The 19,229-nt window shown below is 40.8% G+C and overlaps 1 protein-coding gene across 2 annotated transcripts in view; it reads left to right on the top strand.

The window, feature by feature from the left end:
- LOC101746401 (tubby-related protein 4) overlaps positions 1-12,228 on the top strand; it is a 38,601-nt gene extending 26,373 nt beyond the window's left edge. Inside the window, exons 7-15 of one of the 2 annotated variants that reach the window (XM_038012833.2) lie at positions 819-1,043; positions 1,835-2,051; positions 4,137-4,298; positions 5,116-5,237; positions 5,693-7,322; positions 8,215-8,419; positions 8,772-8,922; positions 9,971-10,165; positions 10,318-12,228. In XM_038012833.2, coding sequence (XP_037868761.2) covers positions 819-1,043; positions 1,835-2,051; positions 4,137-4,298; positions 5,116-5,237; positions 5,693-7,322; positions 8,215-8,419; positions 8,772-8,922; positions 9,971-10,165; positions 10,318-10,434 — 3,024 coding nt within the window. In that variant the 3' untranslated portion in view covers positions 10,435-12,228. The remainder of the gene's footprint in view (positions 1-818; positions 1,044-1,834; positions 2,052-4,136; positions 4,299-5,115; positions 5,238-5,692; positions 7,323-8,214; positions 8,420-8,771; positions 8,923-9,970; positions 10,166-10,317) is intronic. The other variant, XM_038012834.2, reaches the window with a different exon arrangement.
- Positions 12,229-19,229: the final 7,001 nt, after the last annotated feature.

Raw genomic sequence — 19,229 nt, 5'->3', positions numbered from 1 at the left:
TTTATGGCTATGAATATATGCATGAATATATATATATGAATTACTAGCTGTACACGTCCGCTTCGCTGGCCATTTAAAATTAACATTATTATTTCTCACCCCCACAAAGATTCTCATCATTAACGCCCCCGCAACTGGCGTAGGGAGTCCAGCACTTATATAACTATTAGCCTATCCATGTATTTTCTACACGGATAACAAGTTTCAAGTCAATCGGATGCATGGTTCAGTAGTTATAACGGAACATCCGTAAAAAGTAAAAACCACTAGTAGATTTATATATTAGTATAGATAGATAGATCTAGCGATTATCAAGCCGATATTGTTCTTTTCCATTCGTTGATCACCTCCAATACCGCTTTTTCAATTCAGGTTCGAATTTAATTCACATTTTATTCTGATCATAAAATCACGTTAACGATCTAAACTAAACTATTGCCTATTTAACATTTCGTAGTACCCAGTCACAGTACTTATTTATAAAATTTATATATATTAGTATAGATTAAATGTATAATCCAGCGGTCGTGGAACTTTTTTAATTATTACCCCAAAATATTTTTGTGTAAGATGATATTACCCCATGGCGAAGAACAAAAAAAACGAAATCGCTTCTTTTTAGTATCTTTCATATTATAGCCCCCATGATAATTTTGAAAAGAAAACAATAACTAAAAATTTTACGATTCTAAAGAAGTTTCACTTCAATATATATTTTTTACTCACAAAAATTTCATTCTTACCCCTTTTGGGGTAATTTACCCCGGTTCCCCGACCGCTGGTATAAGCGATCTAGTGTTGTGATGTTGTGCGACCAGGCGCGTGTGACGGCCCTGACGTGGGGTCACGCGGCTAGACGGCTGTTTGTGGGCGTTGGCGGCGGCGTGTGCACGGCCCGCGTGTGGCGCGTCGTGGCGCCGCTGCAGCTGCTGGCGCGCGTGCGGGCCGCCCAGGCGCTGCGACACCCGCGACTCGCCGCCAGACTGCCGCTACCGCCGCGTCTTCAACCCGCATTGCACAACCTCTTCTCGCACACTATCAGAGTACGCAACGCTCCCTTTTATGTTTCCATGTTAGATCTTTATGGATATTTCATACGAAGGAATAACATCGTGTAATAAAAATCAAACCTGCAAAATTATAATTTGCGTGATTACTGGTGGTAGGACCTCTTGTGAGTCGGCACGGGTAGGTACCACCACCCTGCCTATTTCTGCCGTGAAGCAGTAATGCGTTTCGGTTTGAAGGATGGGGCAGCCGTTGTAACTATACTGAGACCTTAGAACTTATATCTCAAGGTGGGTGGCGCATTTACGTTGTAGATGTCTATGGGCTTCAGTAACCACTTAACATCAGGTGGACTGTGAGCTCGTCCACCCATCTAAGCAATAAAAAATAAAATAAAAATTATTAATGCTAATGCAAACGCATAGAATTTTTTCTCGAATTAATTTAGTTATGCTCGGACAGTTAACTAAACTTACGGGCTCAACCTGAGAGAATTTACCAACATTAGCTCTAGCAAGAGCTTCGCTGAATCTAGCGCTGGATCGGAATTGCGACCAACTGAGAAGATCCGGCGAGAAATTCAGTGGGTTGTGTCTATGGCCTAGTTTGGAGAGCATGAAAAGCACTGAGAGTGGATCCGGAGGATCCGACGACATGTTTTGGTTCACAGACGAGTATACGGCCCACCTGATAGTGAATAGTTACCGTCGCCCATGGACTTTAGCAATGCTAGGAGCAGAGCTAAGTCGCTGCCTACCGCTTAATACTCGTTCTTAATACTTCGTTGACATTTGATACATTTATTAAGTTAGGAATTATTTCACAGTGCAACGTTCCGGAAATGAGTGACCTGCGTCGTTTCGTGTCCCGCCCCCCGGCGACAGGCGCGAGGTTGCACTGTACCATGCTGCGTCACGACGACGAGGAGCCCGGGGCCTACACGCTGTACCTCGAACACCTCGGCGGACTCGTGCCGCTGCTCAAGGGCCGCCGAACCAGCAAGATACGACCAGAGTTCGTTATATTCGATCCGCAGGCCGAAGGTATGTACCCCTCGCCCGGGTATCCGTAAATGAGCGGTCGGGGAACCGGGGTAAATTACCCCAAATGGGGTAAATTGAAATTTTGGGGGGTAAAAATGAAACTTTTGTAAGTAAAAAGTATATATTGAAGTGAAACTTCTTTATAATCTTTGTGATTTCAAACTCGATGAAACGAAATGAAACGAAAAGAAAAAAAAAATTTCAAATTCAAGATTATCATGGGGGCTATAATATGAAATATGCTACAAAGAAGCGATTTCCTTTTTTTTGTTCTTCGCCATGGAGTAATATCAATTTACACTAAAATATTTTGAGGTAATAATTAAAAAAGTTCCCCGTCCGCTGCCGTAAATGGATTCCCCAGTGTGCTTAGTGCGAGCTTTTTAACGTTCTCGATAGCGTTAAATTTAACTAAATTTGTATGCAGTTGAAACAGCGCCCCTAGCGGCAAACATAGGCAAACTATCCCGTTCCATACAAATATGAGTTAACTTTTACGCTATCGAGAACGTTAAAAAACTCGCACTACGCACACTGCATAAAAAGAGGCCGAAGGTATGTAATGCTTTTTTTTTTTTTATTGCTTAGATGTGTGGACGAGCTCACAGCCCACCTGGTGTTAAGTGGTTACTGGAGCCCATAGACATCTACAACGTAAATGCGCCACACACCTTGAGATATAGTTCTAAGGTCTCAGTATAGTCACAACGGCTGCCCCACCCTTCAAACTGAAACGCATGACTGCTTCACGGCAGAAATAGGCGGGACGGTGATACCATACCCGTGCGGACTCACAAGAGGTCCTACCACCAGTAAAATGCTATGAGGCTTCACGTCAGAATGGTGACATTTTTGTTTATTGCTTAGTTGGGTGGACGAATTTACAGTCCACTTGATGTTAAGTGTTTATCGGAGCCCATAAGCATTTACAACGTAAACGGCGTACGTACGTGGAACGTAAATTTGTTATTACATGTACTAAATAAAAGTTGTTACATACATACATGTTACGGTAAATGTACACTCTTGGGAAATGTACACTTTTAACGGTAAATGTGCACATTTTCCAAAAAGCTAGGTATATGTGAACTGAATATAATGTATATGTACATTTCCCGGCAAATGTGTACTCTTGCCTTCACGTTTTGGTAAATGTATACACTTACCTTCATGTTTTAAGAAAAGTTGGAATACAATAAATAAATTAATAATGTTGTTGCAGCAAAAAAATATTTATTTCAATAAACATAATACAAAAGGCTTTAATAACGTAAATTATTTTAGGTAATTAAAAAATGTAAATGACAAACAAAACATACTTTTCTTTGTATATTATATAGCATGTCGTAGGTTAGGTTGTCGGGTCGCAATTCCGATCCGGTAGTAGATTCATTCGCGAAGCAATTGCTCTTGAGTTGTTAGGTCTCCTTCGGAGGCGCTCGGGCAGCTGTTAGCAAATCCCACCCCTCCTGGCTGAGCCTTTGCTCGCCCACCTGTCCTGGTGAAACTGGAAAGGCCTTCGGGCCACCAGTAATCTCTCAATCATAAAAAAAAAGGTTAGGTTGTATTTTGTATGCCGTGCTCACATTTACCAAAACGACATGGTCATTGTGAATTCAATGTACATTTTCCTTCTTTGAAATTGTAAATGTTAGTTGAATGCACATTACCCAAACGAGGAGGCAAATGTGCACATTTACCGGAAAATTTGTACATTTACCGCAATATCTACTTTTACCGTAACATATCGACGCTTGAAATGCAAACGTAACTAAGCGACAATGCGTGAACTTTACAGTAGACTAATTTAAAGTTGAAATACCTGAAAAAAAATCTATTTTAACGAATCTAGCTGTAGGATTGAAATGATTTTAATAGACCTAGAAATACATATTTTTTGCGCATCGAATATGGTTATTGCCTATCATTTATGTATAAAGCAGCTATTGTCGCTTAGTCACGTTGGCTTTTCAAGCGTCGATATATATACATACACAAAATACGACTGTTACCAGTAAGTAACGTGAGCAAATTCAAAGGCAGTTAGTAATAAAATGCCTTTGAACGACATTGCTTTGAAATTAGGTCAAGTGACGTCATCGATGCCAGTCCGCGAGAGCAGCAGCAGTAGCAGTAGCGGCGGCACCGGGAGCTCGTCCAGCGGTGAACTGCGCGCCTCGCCCCGCCCCCCGCGCGCCCTCCACGACACCACACACACTTCCTCGTCCGATACAGAACGCGAAGAAGGTATCCCTTTTTAATCCAAACTAGCTGACCCGGCAGACTTCGTAGTGCCTCAATCGATCAATAAAATACCCAAATTTTTGTATAAATATCATTCATCATCATCATCATTATCCTGCCCTTCTTCCAGTCACCTGGGGTCGGCGCAACATGTTTTCTCCTTCCATACTCCTCTATCATATACCATTTTTTCGCTCACTCTCCACTTACCCATATCGTCTTTCACGCAATCCATTCATTTCTTCTTAGGTCTACCTCTTTCTCTATATCCTTCAACATTCATAGTTAACACTCTCTTACCAACCTCATTTTCATTTCGTCTCATCACATGTCCATACCATCCATTTTGTATAAATTAAGGATAAAGGATTCCGTCCGACGGGGGACACATCAAAGGGAAAACAAAATTATTATTTTTGTTAAATTCCGAGCATTTTCATATTTATCTACCTTTTAAAAATTCTCAGGATTTCCACAAATAATTTAAGACTAAAATTAGCCAAATCGGTCCAGCTATTCTCGAGTTTTAGCGTGACTAACGAAAGGCAATTGTAAAAAAGCGTGGGGTACTTGCTTTTCAGGATATTATCAAAATAGCCCTTCTACTCATATCTGTTCATAAAGTATTTATAGCTACTGATACCATGCACCCCACGCTTTTTTTATAATAAAATCATTTTTTCTTACACTATTTTTAATTCAAAATTATTAAAATTTATTTTCTATTTTTTAGTTGGATTTTCTGTAAAAGCGTTTTTGTTTTTGTTTTTTTTAAACTATTATTTTTCTATAAATAAGTCATGTATGTGTCGCTCATAAGGGTGCTCCGGATCTCCACGGCTGCAGAGACGCAGGCGGGCTCGGGAACGACGGAAAGTACGCGCCGCGACCGAGAAAGATGAGCCGCCCGATGAACTAGCATACATCGACTCATTACCCGAAGTTCGTATTCATTGCCAAATCTCCAAAATCCGTAGTAATATTTTGACGTGACAACGTCTTATAATTCGATGGAGCCGGCTGCACGCACGAAAAAACATGACTCATGCGGCGTTACCTCGCTCTGAGGCGTTCCATTTAAGGCTTGAAGGGCAAGCGAGAGCGCCCAACGAGCGACAAAGAGGCACAATCGGCCTCCGCGTTCGGCAGCGTTCGACATCTGTCTCTCTCCTACTTGAGTGAGCGATGCATCCGCGTGGGCAGCTGTTATACAATAATACATTTCCATGTTTTCGTCATGTATGAAGTTCAGTGAAAAGTGAATGTGGTGTCAATTGTTTATAGCAACGATATTTGCGATAATTGAAAAATGAGACCATTCCATCAGTATTTTGTTATGACGTTGTCACGTTCAACTATCAACGATTTTTTTTACTAACCTATTGATTATATTCCAGGATGTTCGATTAGTGGAAGTCACGTCTAATATTTGGGGAACAAAATTTAAAATGCACGGATTAGCGAAAAACGTTCCGGCGAATTTAGGTCAAGTCACGTATAAGACATCTCTATTGCATCTCCAACCGAGACAGATGACGCTCACGATAACCGAACTGAGAGACGATTATCCCGTCGGACCTGATCCCTCCTTCAACCCTAACATATTCTCCGAGGACGAAGAGGAAGTTTTTCATTCGAATGATTCTAATGATTCCCCGTCACACACCAACAATAATATCAGGAGGAAGCTGACGCTAAGTGAGAGGATAAATAACACGAACAACCTCATTAACCAGAGTGAGATTTATAACCCAAACAATAATACGTCGGTCCCGTCTCTCGCGCGAGCCGAATCTTACGATGAGTTCCCGTACATCGACACCACGGACGCCGTCAACAACGTCCCCGAGAGCGTCTACACGGCAGCCGTACGCGGCTCAGAGCGTCGGATCAACAGTTCCGCAGCCGTCTCCGGCCGACACGCGATCTCCCCGCTGCGCTGCGAGAGCTCCGTACCCACGTTGCAGTCGCCCAAGAACGCCGTCGCCCCAACCGACATCATTTTCGAACGACCGTCCCCGCAGACTGTGTCGTGCGGTGGTCGCGGAGACTTCTGCGGAGGACGTACCGAATACACTGTCCGCACCGACTCGACCGGTCTCAAGGGAAACTTGAGCGCCATTGAGCAACAACCTTACGGCCTCAACCTAGGACTCGAGCCGAGTCGCCAGGTCACGATCAAAAAGTGTGATGGCCTTGTCACCGATAATTGTCTGTCGAAGCTGCGAAAAAACATTTGCGGGAGAAACGAAACCTCTGATATGAACACAAGAATCTTAAAGTCGCTCTGTAACAGAACCCACGAGCATGACGTGCATCCGGACGTTGTGAGTCGACGTGGCGACCCAAACAAGACTGGACAACGGAATGACGAACTCCGGTACATCGATGAGGAACCACCCGTGGAGCCTCTACCTCCGCGCGTCTCCCGCACGACCACCGTGGTGCCCATCAGCCCCGCGTGTGCGCCGTTACCTGTTCGAGATACCATGACACGGAGCTGCAGCGTCGGTTACCTTGACCTTGTAGATCCGCTGCATGCACACGTCAGCGTAGCAGCGCTGCGCGGTGAACCTCCGCGACGTCTCGTGCTTGTCAACACACGGCGACGGGCACGCCCTCGCCGACATCTGCGCCATGCAGACTCTCGTCTTCCCGAAGGCGAGGCTCCGACTTTACGGCGCTGTGGTAAATCTCGAAGCCTTGACTCGAGCGAAATGACCCTATCGGTGGAACGTAGCCGACGGGTTGTTCGAGCCGAAGTGCGGCCTGAGGTACCAACACTTGCACAACGCCCGAGTGCGGCGAATGAGGACACAAGAACAGACGAGGTGGGACGTCGCCTCTCTGTGTGCACGGTTTGCAGGCTAGGAGTGAACGGGGATCGCGGGGCGGGGCCAAGGCCTTACGTGTGCGTGACGTGCAGCGCGCGGGCTTCTCCTCAACGCGTCCCGGCACCCCCCTCCCCGGCACCCCGCCCGCGGGTATCCGCCACCGACAGCGACTCCGACTACAGCAAGTATTATAGTTAGTACTGGAGTAGATGCTTCGCTCCCCTCATTCAAACGCTTAGCGCGACACTGCTCCTAGACAAAGACGTATTCGATGCAAATCAAAACGGGCTAACAGCTCGCCCTCCTGAGATCTTCCATCGCTGGAAATTGTCAGGTAAACGAGTAAACGTGCATGCGAACGTAAAGCCGAATGTGCTCTTGTATATAAACCAATACGTCGCACCGCTTTTGTAAAATTTAGCCGCAATAGAAAACACATTGACACCCACGCGACATGGGGCACGATAATCCTAAAAATACCAATAGGTACTGCTGAAACAATAATAATTAGTATACACGGCACGGATTTTAAGCGCTCCTTCTTCAACTTCTACAATTGCACCTAAATTTTACTGGTGGTAGGACCTCTTGTGAGTCCGCACGGGTAGGTACCATTGCCCCGCCTATTTCTGCCGTGAAGCAGTAATGCGTTTCGGTTTGAAGGGTGGGGCAGCCGTTGTAACTATACTGAAACCTTAGAACTTATATCTCAAGCTGTGTGGAGCATTTATGTTGTAGATGTCTATGGGTTCCAGTAACAACTTAACACCAGGTGGGCTGTGAGCTCGTCCACACATCTAAGTAATAAAAAATAAATAAATAAATTCATGGAAGTCAGTTTGACAGCATAGGATGAAGAGCATCGTGAGGAAATATTACGGTACGGTAACTTCGGTTCCGTCAGGCACGGTACGTACGTGGCCGAACGTTAATTTTGTAACTGTACGAATGACAAACTAACCGCTACTTTAGCGAGCATTTGAGATTCGTGCCAGTAGGTACCTAGCATATGTTAACATATTTGTAGGATTTGAAATGAAAATAAATTGTGTAGGTATTTCATGTTACTATTTGTGCGCGTGCAGGTTCACTTGAACAGCTTGCATTGAGACTGCTGGCTGTGCGGGGTGCGCGGGGGTCGAGCGCGGCGAAGGACGAGGCGGGTGGGGAGGCGGGTCGCGGCTCGAGCTCGGCGCCGGCGACACCGCGTGCCGTCCGCTCGCAGCCCGCCTCTCCCGCGCCCCGCACGCCGCCCCGCCGCCAACGATATTCTTCGGCCTCACCAATAAGGTTGTTTATCCCTAAACACGTCATTACGCTCGACGAGCGAATTAACCCATAGACACAGCCCGCTGAGTTTCTCGTCGGATCTTCTCAGTGGGTCGCGTTTCTGATTAGTTGGTAGATTCTGCGAAGCACTGCTCTTGCTAGAGCCAGTGTTAGCCAGACTCCCGGTTTGAGCCCCGTGAGATCACCTATACGTCAAGGAGAAGCTGAAATAACCTCTCAAGGCTGTCAGCACAGGTAGGAAAAAAAAACAAAAAAAAGTTATCTATAATTAGTTATAAAAAAACAAATCCAATGAAAATGTTATTAATTTGAATAGCTGTTCTACTATTATATATTTGCTAATAACTTCTAGGCAACTGTTGAACTCGCCTCTCCTGAATCGGAGAAGGAATAAGAAGCAGTCGGAGAGCTCAGACGACGAATACCCCAACGGCTACAACGAGGTCAACAGTAAAAACTACAGGGACCTGGAGAGCTTCCAGAAAGCGCAGCTTAGGAACAAAGTTTGTATTGACTAACGCGTAACTTTCTCGTATAATTTCAGTTCTGTGTGCTTAGTGCGAGTTTTTTAACGGTCTCGATAGCGTAAAAGTTAGCTCATATTTGTATGGAATGGGATCGTTTGCGTACGTTTGCCGCTAGGGGCGCTGTTTCAACTGCATACGAAATTTGCTTAACTTTTACGCTATCGAGAACGTTAAGAAACTCGCACTGTAGTAGAATTATTTTGTCCGTGCAGTTTGGGTCATAAAAAATCGGAGCGGTGAAGCGAGTATTTCGCACTCTCTTCCACTCACGAGCCTTATGGACGGCCATAGTGATGCGCATTATTGTTGTCGATAAGCGTTATCGATAGTGTATTTAGTTTTGTCATTTTGTGGGTTAGTGATAAAAATAAAAGAAAAAATCACTAATCGAAAACTTACACCACATATCGCCGCAGCAAGTTAACGAGAACGGCAGAAATTAACACTTTGTAACTTTTCGGGATCTATTCTTATTTCAGTGAAAAATTTTAACACATTGTTGATAACAACACGTGCAAATATTATTTTGAATAAATTCTGCCGTTTTGATACAAAACAAAGAAGTAGACATTGTGTCACTAAATAAATTCAGAGAACAAATGCATAAAAACACATTTCCCCTTCGATATAATGTACTATAATTTGCAGTTAGGCTATAAACTATTGTTTGCAGTTTTCGGTAGGCAGCGGCTTGGCTCTGCCCTTGGCATTGCTGAAGTCCATGGGCACGGTAACCACTCACTATCAGGTGGGCCGTATGCTCGTCTGCCTACAAAGGCAATAAAAAAAAAAAAAAAGTTAAGTACAGATGACTCATAACATAACAATGTCTCACCACCCTTCGTATACCACCCCGCCTTCAGTGATTCATTTGTTTTTATCGATAATGACGTTGCGCCCGCGCAACATGCTCACCGCCCTAGCCGGGCCATGTTTTATGACCCAACTGCACGGACAAAATAATTCTACTATAAGCACACTGCTTTTCAACTTTGTCGGGTCGTTCAACTGTTGATCTTTGTAGTTGAAACGCGGTGGAAATCCAGCGTCCGGAAATAATACTGGCGAGTCCCGTAACAACAATGCGAGACGCCAGCTAATAATGCACAACAAAGCCCCCATGTGGAACGAAAACAGTCAAGTGTATCAGCTTGACTTCGGAGGACGTGTCACTCAAGAATCTGCTAAAAACTTTCAAATTGAATACCACGGCAAGCAGGTAAATTTTGTACCAAACGTTACGTTAACTTTCATCTATGAAATAACGTTTAAAAATGAAGCGTTTTTTTTAAATATAATCAAGAACAGGTTCAAAAGTATCTATGTTAAACCGTTGTTCTGTCTAGGCAGTAAATCTTAAAAAAATTACAGGTGATGCAATTCGGTCGGATTGACGGCAACGCTTACACGCTTGACTTCCAATATCCATTCTCAGCGCTGCAGGCCTTCGCTGTCGCTCTAGCAAACGTCACACAGCGACTCAAATAGATTTACATAAACCGAAAATCTTATGTCCCTGTGCTTGAAAAAATAACAAACAACAAACCTGAAAAAAGATATTAAGAAGTAAATCCCATCCATAGTTATTTTTACAGAAGCTTAGATAGGTACGCTTTGTATGAAATTCATAGCTGAATCCTATGGAATCGACCTTGTTCTTTGGAATGTTTATCGATATTTGTCTTATTAAGGTTATTTATATTTAAAATACTAAATAGAATTTTAGAAGACTATTTTCACATAAACACATTCACTTAATGTTAACTGTAAATTATGGGCCTATAGCCTATAATATATTTATTTCTATTTTGAAATAATTAATTAAGTACAAAAATAATTGTTGATATTTGGTTAGGAATTTCTAAATGGCACTGCAGTAGTAAATTCTGTAATGGCATAAAACGTTTGTATTATCATTAATTATTTATTATTATTATGATTAATTAGTTATAATTATTTTATTAGGAACCTAAAAAAAAACCGTGGCCTTAGTAAAGTTCTTTGTAACGGTTTGCTTTAGTCCATTTTGTAACGAATTTAATACTTTTTATTAATTTTTAACGATGATTGACTGTTAAAACTACTTTTTATTGATAGACTTCAACTTGTTGTCCTCTAGCTTTATTCATTGAAGTGATGAGTTCAGCCGTGAAACTGAGGTTATGGAAAACTAAAATTATTTATCAAGATGCGTTACTAACACAAGTAACACAGTGTTCGTTATTAATGTTGCCTTTGATTATTTATCCCTCACAAATCTAAATGGTGCAGTTTGGTTATTTGAGTAGGTACATACTTACTGTTTAAATGAAGTTCTTTTTCTAGTTGTTTTGTTAACAATGATGTTTTCTTACAATAACGAACCAGATATGGAATTTAAAAAAACGAGGTCGTATTAGGCATCTATTGTAATTTTATAAATGTGCTAGTTTGAGCACATTCTAATTAAAAATACTTAATTATTATCAAAATATGAATGTTGTATTGTGTGTGTTAAATAACTCTTTAAATTAAAAATCGTTGTCAAATGTTTATTGTTCTGTACTACGTGTTTTGATATTGTTTCAAATAAAATAAAACTAATAAAAGTTACTTGATATTAAATGGTTTATTAAGTAACAAATAAATGCTTAAGGTTCTTTGTATGTCATTTTAGTTTCGTAATAAACTTTGTATGTTTGTTAAGTTTTTAAATATTCAATTCGAATAGATTAATACTCCTATTTTTGAATATTTTGTAGGTACTTATTTCGTATATGGCTACAAATATTTGCTAATGAAACGACATTGTTGTATCGTTCAAAAATTTGGAATTATATTTCGTAGGATTTCTCAAACCAATAATGAAAGTACCTACCTATCGAAAAATATTTAATTACATATCTTTAAAGGTCAATACGAAGTTGTTGATATTATTTTGAATTACTTAAGACTGCACTGATAATATTTTTTTAATTATATATTTACTTACGTGTAAGATATTATGTTTAGTATGTTCGTGGCGTATTATTAAATAGGGAAAAAATTATTACATCGCAAGATTTAAAAACGTTAGGTTTGCTCAAAATAATAACTCAATTATCTTTTGAAAATGCTGAACGAGAATGTCTCAAAATGAGTTTTTATTAATAAATATATATTAAAACAAAGTCATAATAGAATCATGCATACCTACATAATAAAAAATCCTAGTTGAAGTAGCTTACGGCAGATGCTTTTGCGTTCTGTTTACTGTTTTGATTTTAGCAAAATTGTAGTTTTAAATAAAAATCTATGTACTAATTGTTGTTTTTAAGTCGTTTTTTTTTGTTTGATAAAAATGGTTGTTCTGTTTTTTTTATGGATCGTTGAACTAGCGGCCAAGCTGGTTTTAGTGGTTATGAAGCTTATAGGTATCGCAACATGAATGCCGCCACCCTCTCAACAAATAATATCAGTCTTACATTCTATTGTAGAAAAAAATCGTATGTATAATTTATATAACAGAGATAGGTAGAATAGTGGTACCGATCCAGACGGCCATACGACCAAGCAGTATTCGATGACCAGTAGTCTGACGTCTAAAACAGTGTTGCAGGTTTAAATTTATTTTACGGTGATGATTAATTTTTATATTACTTATAAAATGTAAAACTTGATTATAGTGACAAGGTGTAAATAAAACGATTTCAAAATACATTAAATTCTTTATTTAAAAATCTAAACCTGTGAAATGCCTTTTCCTTTATTAAATAACTAGCGACCCGCCCTCGCTTCGCTTCGGAAACATTAAATTTTATTATTGATAGCCTTATATTGATAGATTTACCAAAAATACCCAACTGGTACTTTAAGATTGCCATTAATGCAAGTTACCCAAAAACACTAGTGCTTCTTTGGCTTCACAAATTTGATCATTTTGCAAGTTTTCTTTAAAGTAAATATAGCCATGGAATTGAGTACCATCCTATTAAATTTTTGGCCTTATTGCCATTTCATCTACAGTTAAACAACAAAATAACTGAAAATCAACAGACTGTACCTTTAATTTTATAGCCTCTACAGACTCCTTGGTAAAACCAGGATCACCGTCTCCAGATTCATACCATTTTCTAAGTGTACGGGGATGAGGTACGCTCATATTAAATTTTTGCCTAACATAATTAAATGCTTTGGGCGAATAATAATTAAGAGTAAGAGCAATGCTTCGGGAAGTATCTGCGCCGGATAGGGGCTGAGCCGACGACGAGGTGTCACCATTGTGGACACGACCTGGACACGGCGGAGCATACGCTCGCTGTCTGCCCCGCGTGGGAGGTGCAGCGCCGTGTCCTGGTCGCAAAGATAGGACCTGACTTGTCGCTGCCTGGCGTCGTGGCGTCGATGCTTGGCAGCGATGAGTCATGGAAGGCTATGCTCGACTTCTGCGAGTGCACCATCTCGCAGAAGGAGGCGGCGGGGCGAGTGAGGGAAAGCTCTCCTCACTACGCAGAAACCCGCCGCCGCCGAGCAGGGGGTCGGGACCGGGGTCGTATCCGTGACCTGGCCCCCTAAGAGCTAGGGGTCCCACCCGTTTTGTGCGGGGAGAGACCCAGACGTGGGGTGGCGTGCTTTGCACGTTCACCCGCAATAGGAAGCCGGGTGATGGTGGACCGCGTTCCCCCGACCGCTCTGGGGGAAGGTGTAACGCGGCGCCATCAAAGCGGGCTCTCGGCCCGCTGAACGAGGGAACCGGTGGTCGTGTCGCTGGCGGCCGCCGGTCTGGCGTCCGTGGGACGGTGGGATGGATGTAATGTGCTCTGCGTCAACCCTGTCCCGCCGTTTCAATAGCCCCGACTGGGCTCCGGCCCGGTCCGAGGTAGGGCGCCGGTTGTGAGCGGCAGGAGTTTTTAGTGAGGTTCAACTCCCACATACCCCACCTGCCGCGCGGGTGGGGATCCGGCGATTTTCTCATGTGGAAAAAAAAAAAAAAAAAAAAGAGTAAGAGCAAAACTCCGCAACACTGGTGAGTATTTTGAACGAGATAATTAATTATTATTTTGTAACTGTCTCTCATACAATTCACGTGTTATGTTTATACTCCCTAATATTTGAGCAATTTATTCTCTGAGTAGTGAATTATCAGTAAGCTTTTTTTTATTATTTCCTGAAGATTATGATTTTTTTTCGTTTTTCTGCGATTTTGCTCTCGAAGCCGTTTAACCTTTAATTTTTCTTTTGTAATAATATTTTGTGCATGTAACAGTTGATTTCTTAACCTTTTTTCTCTAGGTGTTTCGGTTACATCCTATAAGTAAAAAATACATACCTACAAAGTGTTTATAGAAGTAGTTTTTTTTTTCCTACCTATGCTGATAGCCTTGATAGGCTATTTCAGCAAACGTGTGTAGGTGAGCTCACGGGGCTCAAACCGGAGTGTTGCTAATACTGACCCTAGCAAGAGCAGTGCTTCGCAGAGTCTACCACCGGATCGGAAACGCGACCCACTGAGAAGATCCGGCGAGAAACTCAGTGGGCTGTGTCTATGGGCTAATTCGCTCGTTGAGCCCTTCCTCGCAAGCGACGGGTTCGACGAGGACGGTGACCGGTGCTTGTGGTCCCTAAAAGCACCGTTAATGGATCAGGAGGATTCGTAATGACGTACTTTGGGCGACGTCAACCGCTTACCATTCGGTTGCGTAATGAGAATGCGTTTAGAAAAGCATGCATTAAAGTGCATGGTTTTGGCACGGGTGCCGCGCCCACCTCGCCGTTCTATATATCTTGATATTATTTCTGTGTGCGTCTTTCGTTCCTTTGGCTATAAAACAAGAAATAGTGACATCTATTGACATATTGATAGAAGCTACAGACATTTAGCATTGTTGTAATACGAAACCTCACCTAAAGATGTCGTTCGCGTTTTAGTTATAGGTATAAAGTGTGAAATTTGAATGAAAGTGGAACGTGTTTGAATTTAAAAATATTAAACGAACTGTAACGAAGTGTATATTTTGCAGAGGCAAGTTTTTTTCTTTACATTACAATAGTAAACGTAACTCATATACATCAGTAAATCATATTTTTATGCATGTTCCACATACGGTACGTTGTTTTTTTTTATTGCTTAGATCGTTGGACGAGCTCAAAGCCCACCTGGTGTTAAGTGGTTACTGGAGCCCATAGACGTCTACAACGTAAATGCGCCACCCACCTTGAGATATAAGTTCTAAGTTCTCAGTATAGTTACAACGACTAGCCCACCCTTAAAACCGAAACGCATTACTGCTTCACGGTAGAAATAGGCAGGGTGGTGGTACCTACTCGTGCGGACTCACAAGAGGTCCTACCACCAGTAATTACGCAAATTATAATTTTGCAGGTTTGATTTTTATTACACGATGTTATTCCTTCACCGTGGAAGTCAATCGTGAACATTTGTTGAGTACGTATTTAATTAGAAAAATTTGTACCCGTCTGCGAGATTCGAACACCGGTGCATCGCTCCACACGAATGCACTGGATGACTTATCCTTTAGGCCACGACGACTGCTGAGCTTTAGTGTCTGTTTTCACTTATACATACTTATAATAACTTTTCTTATGAATTCTTTGATTTTTTTGCATATAATGTCGCGAAGAAGATTGCGTGATGAAGATATTGAAGATTTCTTGAATATTCCTTCTGGGAGTGAAGATGGTCAAGATTTTTCTGATGCTGAAAGTGATGATGACATCGAAAGGATTCAGTCCATCCAATTTTTTTTATCAGAAATACCCAACGATGTGGAAACTTCTTCTCTCCGTGCAGAGATATCAGTGTTAGTCTCCCGTCAACGAGGTTGTTACGAAATATTGAAAATCGTCAGCTAGAAATATCAAAGCCTAGTACATCAGAAATGACTTCAGGGACAACTATAGGTACCATTACACAATCTCGGGTGCCTAGACGATCATCGACTATGAGTAACACATTCGGTCATGGATCTAGAATCCCTCGCGCTGTAACTGTCACTCAAAGAATAAAAAAGAAGATTTATTTGGAAGAAAACATATTTTCAATCACCTTCTTTTTCATTTACTGGAAACACAAATTTCCAGTCACCGATTATAGACTTGTGAACTTCACTATTTTTTATGGTTTTTTGATGATGAGTTACTTAAGCATATTGTAGAAGAAAGGCACAATTTAGTGTCCAAAACATTCTTCAAAGCCATTTACAATAACAACTAATGAATTGAAAAAGTTTATAGGTGTCTGATTGTGAGTTTGGCACTGCCAAAATGCAGCTGAATTGGGTATTCCTTTGATTATGCAGAAAATGTCGCTAAGTTATTTCACAAAGATATGTCAATTTGTACATTTCAACGATATCTCCATGCAACCATCATCAGGGAGTCCAGGGTATGATCGTTTGCATAAATTAGGCCAATATTGGAAACATTGAGAAGAAAATGCCAAAGCGGGCCTAAAAGAGAAGCGCTATTTGTCGACGAGCAAATGTGCGCGACAAAAGCGTCTAATCTTCTTTGACAGTAACTGCCTAATAAGTCACAAGAACGAGGCTATAAGTTGCTAGTTCTTTGCGATGATCATAGCTTTGCTTACAATTTTGAAATATACTCTGGAATGGAGAACAATCATAATCTAAGATATAAATGTGAGCCCAACTTAGGAGCATGTTCAAATATCGTAGTACGCTTAGCTCTAGGTCCATACCAAATAATCAATATTACAAATTATTTTTTGATAATTATTATACGTCACCAGAGATGATTGCTTATTTGGCCAAAGAGGGAACACAGTCTCTGAGAACGGTCAATAAAGGTCGTTTAGGAAAAGACCTCAAAATACCTTCTGTAAGTGAACTTAAAATGGATATGGTTCAGAGAGGCTATTCCCAGCAATGGGTGGCAAATTGTGATGATACGGTCATTGTCACCGTCATGTGGTACGATAATAACCCTTCTTTTTATCATCGTCATTTGTGGGCCAAAAGCCCCTAGAAACAACGAGAAGATACTGCAAAAAATAGAAAAAATATATACAAGTGGACTGTCCCCAAATAACCAAAACATATAACCAGCATATGGGTGGTGTGGACCTCTTAGTTTCGTTCCTAGGGAAATATAAAATAAAAATTAAGACTAGAAAATGGTGCTTGAGGCTATTTTATCATCTTCTTGATGTAACGCTTATCAATTGCTGGTCATTGTACAGAAGAATTGGAGAGCAGCAGCATACACCAACCCCAATGAAACAGAAGAACTTCAAACGGCCGTCTTGTGTAGTGGTAAGTGATATGGTCACTACAAAAGGGGGTCGCGGGTTCGAATCCCGCCAAGGGAAGATATTTGTATGATAAATATGTGTATAATAAAAATCTTACATTTATTTCCGTTATCTGGTACCTGTAACACAAGTTCTTTACGAACTTACCACAGGACCTGTTACCGTGGCGTGATTGTTAGTAAATATTTATTTATTTATTTAAGTTTGCAGTTGGGAAAAGTTTATGCATATGTGGGCTATCAATAAACAAAAAGAGTGGTAGACCGAGTTTATCTGGTGAAGTTGAAAATAAAAGACAGAAGCCAGATACATCAATTCTACCTCCTCGTGATGTCAGGCGCGATGGATTTGAGCATTTTCCTGTTTGGGGTCAAAAAAGACAACGATGCAAATATCCTGGCTGCAAGGGAAAAACATTCATATCTTGCGACAAATGTCGCGTAGAACTTTGCCTCAATAAATGTAATAATTGTTTTAGATCTTTTCATCAATAAACAATTTTATATTAGTTATGAGTATGATTTTGCAATATATAAAAAAGTAAAATATAAGTATAGGTAATAGTCATTTACAATTACATTACAATTGAAAAAAAAGTACATAGGAAATTTCCAAAATAATTCAATTGTACTAGTTTAAAACCTAAAAGCATAGTTATGACTCGGTGGATGCATAGTTAAGACCCTTAAGTGGATGTGGAAAGTTGATTTTTTCGTAAAATATGGTTTTATTTTTATAAGTTTTCCCTATCTTCTGATCACTAAATACAATATTTTTTTCAGGCACAAACAAAAATTGAGCCGTGTATTGATTGTTGATTTTTGTTTTAATTATAGAGGGTAGAGGTAAAGAGCACACTTTCTGAGTTTATCAGTTACACAGCCGTTGAAGACTACCAACTTAGGTGGCGCCACTGTAGCAAATGGTGTAATTTCAAAGATAGCGCCAAAAGGGATTTTATTGAATAATAGGTCCATAGGCTGTACAAAATGTCTTTCAAGAGTTTTCGTCTCACATAGACCTGACTTCTTCAAGAAGTGCATTTAAAAATTACCACTGCACTGGCCGAGAAGCATCGACACCACGGGGCATATTTTCATTGATAGAAATGAATAAATATTTATAAAAAATAATTATAACTTTCTTTAAACTAAACGGCGATTTCATAGGTAAAGACAATCAATTGTGACTGCTCCATTCATACAGCTTGTTACACTATTGCCATTTTGGTGGGTTGTTGTGTTGTAATTTGTTTTTTTTTACACTTTGTTAACTTGATAGAGTTGTCCTAACTCCTACCCTCCTTATTAGCGAGTATTTATATTGGAATCAGCGACGCCATCTTTCGAAGAAACAAAAATGCGAGACAATTTGCCAAGATTGTGTATTTTTAATCGGAAGCTGAGAGGGTAACATAAATGAATTGTTTTCTTTTGTCAATTTCTTTATTTTAGTTAGAAAATGAAACTATAGTATCACTTAGTAAAAATTAAACCCGCTAAAACATACATTGTGTAATTACTGAAACTGTGACATCACTGTAACTGGCGTTTTGTGAATCCGCATGGTGGTACCTACCCACCACCCTGCTTATTTATCGCGTGGAGCAATAATGCATTCCGGTTTAAAGGATGGGGCAGCTGTTGTACTATAAAACCGAGAGTTTATCAAGATACAAGAGTTCTAAAGTGGGTTGCATAATATTGTTAATATCTCTGGGCTTCCGTAACCACTTAACATTATGTGGGTTCTGAGCTCGTTCACCCGTCCGAGCAAAAAAGCATAGCCGTTAGTTCTACCGTTCTAGCCATATCTGACATGAAGCAGACAAGCTTCCAGTTTGAGGATTGGGACCGCCATCATTTTGATACGATGAAGACTTCCACTTCGGGTGGTCGGTGGCGACATTCACGTTGTGATGTCTATGGCTTCAAATCACCCTTTTAAACCATATAACATTTTTCTGTTTTCAGCAGTTACATAAATTAAGGGTCCAGTTGAGCAGGCTGCAGCATTAATTTACGAATCCTGA

This window comes from Bombyx mori, chromosome 9 (genome assembly GCF_030269925.1).
Source record: "Bombyx mori chromosome 9, ASM3026992v2".
NCBI classification, from domain to species: Eukaryota; Metazoa; Arthropoda; class Insecta; order Lepidoptera; family Bombycidae; genus Bombyx; species Bombyx mori.
This window is presented reverse-complemented; position numbering and strand designations above follow the sequence as displayed.